At 39.0% G+C, this 9,724-nt stretch overlaps 1 protein-coding gene across 2 annotated transcripts in view; it reads right to left on the reverse strand.

Annotated features, from left to right (window-relative positions):
• Positions 1–9,634, reverse strand: part of eed (embryonic ectoderm development) — a 296,858-nt gene extending 287,224 nt beyond the window's left edge. Inside the window, exons 1-12 of one of the 2 annotated variants that reach the window (XM_078290992.1) lie at positions 9,499–9,634; positions 7,958–8,110; positions 7,159–7,251; positions 6,604–6,669; positions 6,010–6,135; positions 5,368–5,449; positions 4,398–4,489; positions 4,161–4,294; positions 3,454–3,559; positions 2,970–3,128; positions 2,278–2,351; positions 1,265–1,433 (exon numbers count right to left, since the gene is read on the reverse strand). In XM_078290992.1, the coding sequence (XP_078147118.1) occupies positions 1,307–1,433; positions 2,278–2,351; positions 2,970–3,128; positions 3,454–3,559; positions 4,161–4,294; positions 4,398–4,489; positions 5,368–5,449; positions 6,010–6,135; positions 6,604–6,669; positions 7,159–7,251; positions 7,958–8,110; positions 9,499–9,618 (1,332 nt within the window). In that variant the 5' untranslated portion in view covers positions 9,619–9,634 and the 3' untranslated portion in view covers positions 1,265–1,306. Of the gene's footprint in view, positions 1–34; positions 1,434–2,277; positions 2,352–2,969; positions 3,129–3,453; positions 3,560–4,160; positions 4,295–4,397; positions 4,490–5,367; positions 5,450–6,009; positions 6,136–6,603; positions 6,670–7,158; positions 7,252–7,957; positions 8,111–9,498 lie in introns of those variants that run through there. The other variant, XM_071923708.2, reaches the window with a different exon arrangement.
• Between the last annotated feature and the right edge of the window lie 90 nt (positions 9,635–9,724).

Consider the following 9,724-nt stretch of genomic DNA (forward strand, 5'->3'; position numbering starts at 1 on the left):
TGTAGGAACCAGATTAGAGAAATGCACCATGGTATCTGTAGAAAAATAGTTTTTATTTAAGTCCAAATAAATTGAAGTACAGGAACTCAGTAAAGACAAAAGACCAAAATCCCCCTCCCGCTCTGACAGGTTTAGCAGACTTCAATTACAGGGTTAAAGTTGAAAATTAAATTTAAAAAGCCTGTGTGCCATTTAATGGATTTTACATTGTAAGTACCACTCGTCCAAATGTCAACTATGCCTCGTTTCTCCTTGCTATAGAAATAACTGATTGCATTTATCCTTTTATGCTTCTTCTCAATACTTCCTGTAAAGCCCATACAGCTGACTATATTTAACATTTAATTTAGAATCAGAAACTTTGCCTGGTAACTAATAGAAGGCTCTTAAAATGATATTAGGTTTGATTTTTAACACGTTGAATTGCACATGGAAAACTGACTAAGTTTTGTTTCATTTACAAAAACATTTTTTATTGAGTGTATTCAATAAAGCCTCCAATGTCAACGGCATACTGTAAATGATGCAGTTCCCAACAGTGGGATCCTGTGGGAGCGGTGGATGTGTTGGGGCGTATTTCTTCATGAAAGCACTGAAAACAATCCAGGTGGGCATAATAAAAGACGCAAAGGAATGTAAGACAAACTCAAGAAAAAAAATTATCCTCTAAAAACAACAGCTCTGCCCTTTAATTTGTGTTTGCTATTGGATATAAACGTTGCTAGACTGCAAAAAAAAAAATCCATCCTAAGTCATTTCATCTACTATCAAGTCTTAAAATCTTATTTTTCTTAAAACAAATGAGAAAATCGGCCAGTGGGGTGAGATAACTGATGATTTCAAGAATTTGAGAAAGCATTTTCCTGATACTTGTGCAGTGATCTTGAGTAATCTAGTAAATTACTGAAAAAAAAAAAAAAAAAAAGAAACTGCATAGGACACTAGAAGGCACTCCATCTCCGTTAGTTGTATAGTTACGGCTTAAAATCAATAATCATCTAAAAAGGAGGAAATCTATCTGAATCACCACCAAAATCTAAATAATTGTTCCTCGGTCCAAGGCCGATCTGTCCATGAAGTTTCACAGATATCCGTTCACAACACGGGCAAAAAAATAACTTTCCTTCACTTTGTTTAGGAAAAATTAAAATGTTAAGACTGAATATGAGACTAAACGTCAAGATGGACACTTTTTTTGCAGTGTAGATCTGTGCAGATGCTAGGATCTAACGACAGAGCAACACGTTTGCGAGGGGTCAGAAACACAACCAAAGTCGTCCGGTCAAGGTGCCGCAGCCGAATACATTCAGCGCTGCCGATCCCAGCGCCAGATCGAGGCGTCGTCGCACACGGCGATCAGGATGCTGCTGTCGCGGCTGAAGCTGGTTTGCCGGATGGCCGATGTGCATCTGGGGAGCGTCAGGGTCGTGCACCTGAAGAGACGAGAGAGAGGAGAGAGGAGGACGTTAGCTAACACAGTCCGGCTCTTACCCAGCAGCGTTCACACACTGAACCTGGGAATATATTATAATATGCTGATCCAAGTCATTTGCATGTAGGAGGCAATTCACACCGAGCCTTGTTCACAGGAAAGTGCTACGGGTGATGCAGTTTGGCGATATGGTTGAAATCAAGATCATGATAGGATCTTGGACCAGGATCTGGATCAGGTTTATTTTGTGGACTTGAATTATCCAGATGGACTAGGGCTGCAACTAATTGTTATTTTCATTACTGATTAATCTATGGATTATTTTTCAGATTAATCGATTAAATCACTTAATCTACAAAAATAATGACAAATGCCCATCACAAGTTCCCAGAGCCCAAAGTGATTCTTAAAATTGCTGACTTAGTCTGACCAGCAGCCATAAAACCCAAAGTTTTCATTTTATAATGATATGAAACAGAGAAAAGCATTTGTTAAGCTGTTTGGTATTTTTACCTGATAAATGACTAAAACGATTAATCATCAGAATTATAATTGATGAATTTTCTGTGGATTGACGAATCATTTCAGCACTTTCACTTTCACACTGATGTTGGACCCACGTATTTCTCGGCTCACAGGTCTGGTGTGAAAGGGGTTTTACATTACATTTCACATTTTAGGGAGTTTAGCTGACGTTCTTATCCAGAGTGACTTCCAGTGAGTGAACAGGAAGGTGAGGAGCGTCTTGCTTGAAAGGACACAACGCTGCTGATGGGAATCGAACACGTGACCCATCTGTTATGTGATAACCTCTCTTCCACTCACTGCTACTCAGACTGACTCACTTGGCTTTGTGTGGATCTTCCACTTCGAGGTCCCACACATACAACTTCCCCACTTGGTTTCCCAGGGCCAGCATCTGTAAATCAGTTTGACAGAAGACACAATAGCTCTTCACTAACAGGCAAAAATGAAAAAGGTGCACCAAGATGTGCACAATTAATTGTGTATTACTGTATATGAAGATTTTATGTTTCATGATTGTAGCTGAAAATACTCAGGATTTTATTAAAAGATGCAAAAAGTTCTAAAGATCATCAAGACTATTGATCAAGATTATAATTTTCTTTTACAAATGCTTACTTTGATTGAAAACAAGAAAATGAAGACTTTAATATATTTTGATAAGACTTGATGCATAACAATTTTCTCTTGTCAATCCATTTCATAAAGTGTATATTTTACCAAGGCTTGGTTATGATTGTAGTGACAATATTCCATTAATTTGTGTTGTATTATTGGTATTTGTTTAAAAAAAAAAAAGACAAAAGTGTGAGAATGCAGTAAACTGCAAAATGTCTGCACCAATACTGCAGCTGCACACCCACTCTCAACTGCTGAGAGTGGGTGAGCAGCTACACAACAATGCGTAGTCATGTGTGTCACGTCCTTGAGATCATCCGATTGATTTTCAACATTTCCACACCCACATAGGAACCCTGTTAAACGGCTCCATTCAGAAAAATAAATACGTCACCTTCTGCCAGAAGTCCATGGAGAAGCGCATGTACCAAATGTCACACTGGCTGTAATCGAAGCGTCCGAGGATCGTCACGTTCGACTCGTTTGGTTTGATGCGATCGATGTCGTCCTCCATCTTTCCCGGTTTCCAGCACACAATGGCATTTTCACAAGACTGAAAGCAGACCGGAACAAGAAACAGAAAAGATAACAACTAAAAAGGGACAGAAGCAGAGGCTTCTGCATGCCGGACTATAGCTTATAAACAAAAAACAGTAATGTTTTGATCCTGCATTTTAAAAACTTGTATTCAGGGGAGGGCAAGAAATTAACTTTTTCTTGGGGTCCAAAGCGCATCAAACACTTTCACCATTTTACCAGACAAACGTGATTTTTAGAATAGGAAAGAACCCCCAAACAAGCATTTGTTAAGAGCCAAAGTGTGTGTCAGACAAAACTTGTTTTCCCAGTGTCTTCAACAGTTCCCAAAAAGTTCTTACCTTGGAAAGGATGAGATCCCCCAGCCACCGCACACAGTCTACATAGTTTCTGTGGATGTCCCGCGTTGAGAAGTCCGGGAAGTGAATCTTCTGTGAGACGAATGGCCTGAGGAAAACACACACACACACTCTTTAAATGCAGAAATAATGGCAAAAGACCCATCCAGGCTAAAGACGACTTGGAAAGACCAAAAGAAACTTGCCCAGATATCTTAAGTTGATGCTGTTATTTAATGAAATCCTGTCTCCATGGAATTTATTAAAATCCCCATATGTATGCACTTATTTGATCCCCTAAAGGCAATTTTCTTTGTAACCAGGCGACAGTCTCGTTTTTTTTAATTTATGGGCAGAATCCGCTTTGTCCTGTCTCCCACCTTTTTTCGCCCATTTACAATTATTGATAAATGTACTATTTTCTTTGTTCCATCGGCATAAGTTTCCTCCGACCGGTTTTCAGTGTTACACTTGTTCAAACTGAAAGGTGATTCACTTAAAAACAATTCAGCAGAATGACTAGTTTGTTTTAATATCTTGTCAGAATCAGCTTTGTTCGTGTTCGTTTATGTACGAGAAATGTGATTTTCAGACCTGTTTCACCATATAATGGCAGTGAATGGAGAGAGAAAAAAAACACAATTCTCCAGTCCCCTCTACCTCACTACAGCGCACCATACAGACAGTAGTGCTAAGAAGTTTTTTCTTACCTGTTGGTCTTTGAAGGATTGTACTCATACGACCCACGAATGGCTTTCTGCATCCTCTCCGAGTTGATTCTCCACAGTTTTAGGGAGTGGTCCATCCCACACGACATGATCTTTTCACCCAGGAGATCGAAGTCCTGTCAAGTGGGATTAAAAAAACAAATCAAAATCGATCTCTCGCTTGTGGTTTGTTCATAATCCAAGAGGGTCCAATGCAAAGTGTAATCAAACGACACTCACAGCACTCAGGACTTCGTCTCGATGGCCTTCCACGCCTCCAAATATGGCCACTAACGTGTCCGTCTGTATGTTCCATAGACGAAGGGCATGATCTGAGGAAACAGACCAAGTCACACATGAACCAATGTAGATCTTGGACAGCACAAAAAAATCCTAGGATTCAATTATTTCATTAAAAGAAAACTACATTTAATAAGTGGTATGAATGTCACTTTCATCTCTATCAGACAGATGGACATCATCATCATCGCTGGATAGTTAAGAAAACTCCAGCTTTTTCATGCCATAGTCAAATGGTTCTTTGCGAGGTAAAATTGGACTTTATGGTTTGTGTGTCTGGAAGTTTGCATACAAATACCAGCATAATTTATCCACCATTAAACCATGAAAATAAGAGGGAGCCATAGGGAAACAGTGGCACTTCTCATAAATTAAATCCTCTTAAATCGCCAACACTTTGTTTAACATAAATGACCAAAATAGAAGAGACGTTGCTGTTGATCCTTATATTCCAATTACTTTAGCATTAGCAGCTCCTGGTAGTGGTAGCAGGCTTTTAACCAGAAGTTGCTACTTCAAATCTGCACAAAAGTGAATGAGTAACACCCCCTTTCCACCCATATATTAAATAAAGTCATATGTCATATGTGTTATGGGTGTTACTCATTCACTTTTGTGCAGATTTGAAGTAGCAACTTCTGGTTAAAAGCCTGCTACCACTACCAGGATGCAAAAAAAACACAGTGACCAATGACTAGTAAACCTTAAAAAAATAAAATTGTGATACTGTATCCAACTACTTTGATGTCTTGATTCTTGACTTTTGGAGATTTGCTTGTGCCACAAAGACGAGGGCAGCAGCAATTAATGGATGAGAGAGAGAGAATATCCAATGTATGTAAAACATTTTTAAGTTTTGAAAAGTGCTATATAAACTAAGTTTGTTATTATTATTTATACTGTAGTTTACCTTTGCTGACAGACAGGAGGAGATTTGGATCTCTTGGGTGAAACTTGAGCTCGTTGATGGCATTCCCATGACCTACATAATGCTAGAGTAAAAAAAGAAAAAGAAAAAAGAGCAGGATATTACTTACAGAATCACCTTGTATTACATTTTCTGAGCTATAAAATGAAATCTATGATGTTCCAAGATTTTGATTATTTCTAATATACATGTATCAGTTTCTGAAGGATGTTACTACTCAGATGACAAAAAGAACAATTCAATTTCTGAACCTTGACAATGAATGTTAGGCAATTTGCAATTTAGAATAACAGTAAAGACATCAAAACTTTGAAATAACACAAATGGAATTATGCAGTGGCCAAAAAAGTGTTAAACAAATCAAAACTATCTTATATTTTAGATTCTTTAAAGTAGCCGCCCTTTGCCTTGATGGAAAGGCAAAGGCTTTGGAAAGAAATTCATACATAAGATCAACTTCACTATTTATATTTGTCTAAAAAAATAATTTCAAGCATTTAAGCATAAGGCTTTAGATCACAATGGCTTTAAGAGAATGAAGAACATAGTACATTCAATCAGGTGTGTCCAAACATTTGACTGGTAGTGTATATATTTATCTTAAGCAGGATAGATGAACTGTACCTTGATGCACTGCATGGTGATGTGGTTGATCACCCGGATGATGCCGCGGGACCCGGCTACGGCCAGCAGGGGGTGACTGGTGTTGGTGTCAAAGGTCCAGGCACACGTATAGAAGTTCTCGTCTGCCTTTGCGTAGCGTTAGTTAAGAAAAAAATCCCACAATCTCTGTCTTTTTCTAAGCTGGTAAGGGAGAGCAGTTGATATTCAATTTTCCCCAACCCAAATTTTCCTAGCTGGTCTGGATTCACACCAATGATCTTCCAGACACAAACACACTTCTCCAACCACTTCAATTAATCATTCAAAGCTGAGAAAAACAGGGCTTTACATGATCATGATGGCTCTGAATGTGTATGACTATGTATACACATATATTAAAGGGGCTATGGCAAAAGGCAAAAGTTATCAGTTTTAAGTTCTTATTGTTTCTGTCTTTACTGTGTCCAATGTTTTAAAGCTGTCTACAGCATGTTGCATGTTTTTTTTATCACCTGAAGTATTACCATATCTTAATCCAGTCACTGTTTGGATTTAACTAAGCCAATGAGGAGTAAACAAGTTTAAAAAGGCATTTGAAGCGAGTGAAAAGGATACGTCTGCATCGACGTAAGACTGTAAGAGTCTTATCTCTCCCTGAGAGTGGCATTCATACAGAGTTACCTGGTGAGGAAAAGACCATGACAAGTTAGCTATGGAACAAGACATTTATTTAACTTTAATTTGACCAGGTAGTGCTACTGACAGTGAAAGGACTTCAATAAACAAAAAAGGTAAAAAGAAGGACATGGACAAGAATACAGCATCATAACAATAGTTGCATAAGTTGCAGACAAACGACGAATATTCAACAATGCACATAAGCGAAGATGCACTAAAAAAAAAAAAAATTACCATTAATGCTAAAAAGGCAGCAGCCCAATAGTGGAGCAGCAGGATTAGGGGAAGAGTCTAAAATGAAAATGCCAATACAAGCAGTATTTTTTTTAAATCACTTGGCATACATGGGACTAATTCATGAAAAGGTTCTTATGCACAAAATTTAAAGTCGTCCACCTGATGGTATAGGCTACCTACAAGAAGAAAAACCCCCATTTAAAAATAGCATAGGTGTCCTTCATCATTTCTCAGTGCCTCTTCAACATCACTTACCCTGTTACTCCCGACTGTGGCGAACACCAGCGGGTCTCCCTCTTTGCTGTGCCAGTTAAACTGAACTCCAAACAGCGGCTGGCCGTGATCCTCCTGTGGAAATTATTGTGTGATCATTAACGACACTCTGGGTGGGAAATTAACACCGGCCGCCTGACAAACGGTGGTTACCTGGCCGTGTCTACTGAGTTTGTCTACTCTACTGGCCACTTCGGCAGGCGATCGGACATCATTTGGAGTCCTGTTCTACTCTAAAAATCTACTTAGCTGGTGGAATAGTTATGGTGGCTGGTAGATTTTGGGATGACGAAAAGTTAGTTTGAACAGTATTTGGCAGGTGTTGATTTCCAACCCTGTTCATAATAGTCACAGTCTGATGTATGTTTCAGTTCAATATACGTTCAACACAGCTCAAAAGAAAATAATTAACATGCTCCCAATACAGAATGGTAAAAAATAAAAAAAACTTGAATGCACAGTGTTTAAGGTAAAGGATGGATTTTAAAGGATGGTAAAGGATGTAAGGTAAAAGATGTTAAGTTATTATTATTATTTGACAGTAACATAACAGTGTCTCATTCATCTCATTTAGTGCTCATGCCAATGAAATGCAACAACAACAAAAAAAGCTACTTAATGAATTTTGGCACAATTCTTCCAATAACAATATCTGAATAGGAATTAATTGGGCTCAAAAGAAATAAAAGCATAAACAAATCCTCACTTTATGTGATTTGTGTGTGTTTGTGTGTTGTCCCATCCCTAACTCAACAGAGAGCAGGCTGGCTGCTGTTCTTACCCTCAGGCTGTTCACACACTTAAAAGAGTATCTGCACTTCTTGGACTTCCACTTGCCCTTGCCCCAGCTCTTCCTGCCCGGGGCGTTGGCAGTGTTAGTAGGCGTGTCTGGGCGCTCTACGTTGGTCCCACTCTCCACGCTGACGGCATCATCCTACAAATGCGACGAAGGTACAGCTGCCGTTAGAAAACATCCAAAATCTTCCAGGTTTATGTTTCAATAAGTGGACATCAGGGTACGAAACAAACGTTTTCTGTATGCCGGATAGAACTTACCAACAACCTTCATGACTGTAACAGCCAAATATGATGAGATTATAATTACACAAAACACCAAACGATGACTTGTTACCAGTATTTAGCTGTTGTCTGGAGCTAATTTCCTATTTATACAGACATACTGTTACATTACAAACGACAAAGTACACAGGCTGTCACGTTTATCAAGTGCTTCTTGTTGGATAAGTTTTACTGCTATTAAATAACTACGATAATACATTCCCTCAGAGAGTTCAGTTAGGTTTTCAGGGAGTTTTCTGTGAACTTCTACAGAACACAAACACACACAGTGAAAGCAGTACCAACAGGAATGAATGGCAGTCATGAATACAAGTCTGAAATCCTGAAAGAAAAAAAGCAAAATGAAAACTCCCATCCCTGAGCCTTAATAAGGCATTGGATCACCGCTCATCACCACAATAGCTTTGATACACCCTGTCATTGATGCCAAAATTATAAAACCATCATTTTGTATTTTGTTTGTCAGTTGCATAAATGGTGTTACTGTTCAGATGCTGAGATGTGATTCCTGGGCATAAGAATTTCATGCTTTTCAAACATGTGCCTCTGTGAACGGGGGCATTGCCAGTCCAAGTATGATTTGCATTACATAGCCTACCATACCATTTCCATAACAGTCATAGATGGATCTCTGCAGCTTGTTACTGAATTTAGCTGTAACTGCTGTATCAATATTAGTCTCCAAAAGCCTAGAGGCATTAAGTTGGAAATACTTCATCCTTGCATGAAGCTTGTAACACATTTTGGCTTTGTATTTTCTGGTGTTCGTCTTGCTGTCTGTGATGTTGAGGGGAGGTAAACAGTGCCAGAGCCTCATTTATTCATGTATTTCACTTCATTTTGACAGTTAGCTATCACTGCAAGTCATCCTATCACACCTTGATACAAGAGCTAACACTGCTAGCCACAATTCACAACAAATCCACTATAGTAAAGTTAGCTGCTAGTGCTAATGTTTACACGTGAATGTGTATGTATCAATGAAAAACTGAGTCAGCGGGCAGAAAGCTTAGTATGTGTAATGTAGTTTAGAAGCGGAGAAATGTGTTTACAGCTAATTAATATTAATAAACAGCTGTCTGAGTCTACTGTTGAGTTCAGCCGGCACAGCTGCACAAAGCTGCTAGCTACCGTTACCGTTACAGACCACTTTAGCTTGTTGGCTACTTTAGCATAATGCTAACTAGCCAGCTGCGATAAGGACACCTTTCATCGGACAAACAACACGGTTAGACTGCTTACATTCTCATCTCCTGATAAGTCGGGGTTACTATTCTCGTCACTGCTCAGTTTTTGTTTTTTCGCCGGCATCTCCTTTCCCGCTTGAGACGGGGACTCGGACATGTTCTTATTTTCCCTCATTTTGCTTCACACTCCGCCTCTTCCGCCCCGCCGGCACTTACAGCGAACACTTCCGGGTCTTGAAAAGGGCGAGTAATTTATTTTTTTATTTTTTATTTTTTATAAT

This window comes from Centroberyx gerrardi, chromosome 21 (assembly GCF_048128805.1).
Source record: "Centroberyx gerrardi isolate f3 chromosome 21, fCenGer3.hap1.cur.20231027, whole genome shotgun sequence".
In the NCBI taxonomy this organism is placed as follows: domain Eukaryota; kingdom Metazoa; phylum Chordata; class Actinopteri; order Beryciformes; family Berycidae; genus Centroberyx; species Centroberyx gerrardi.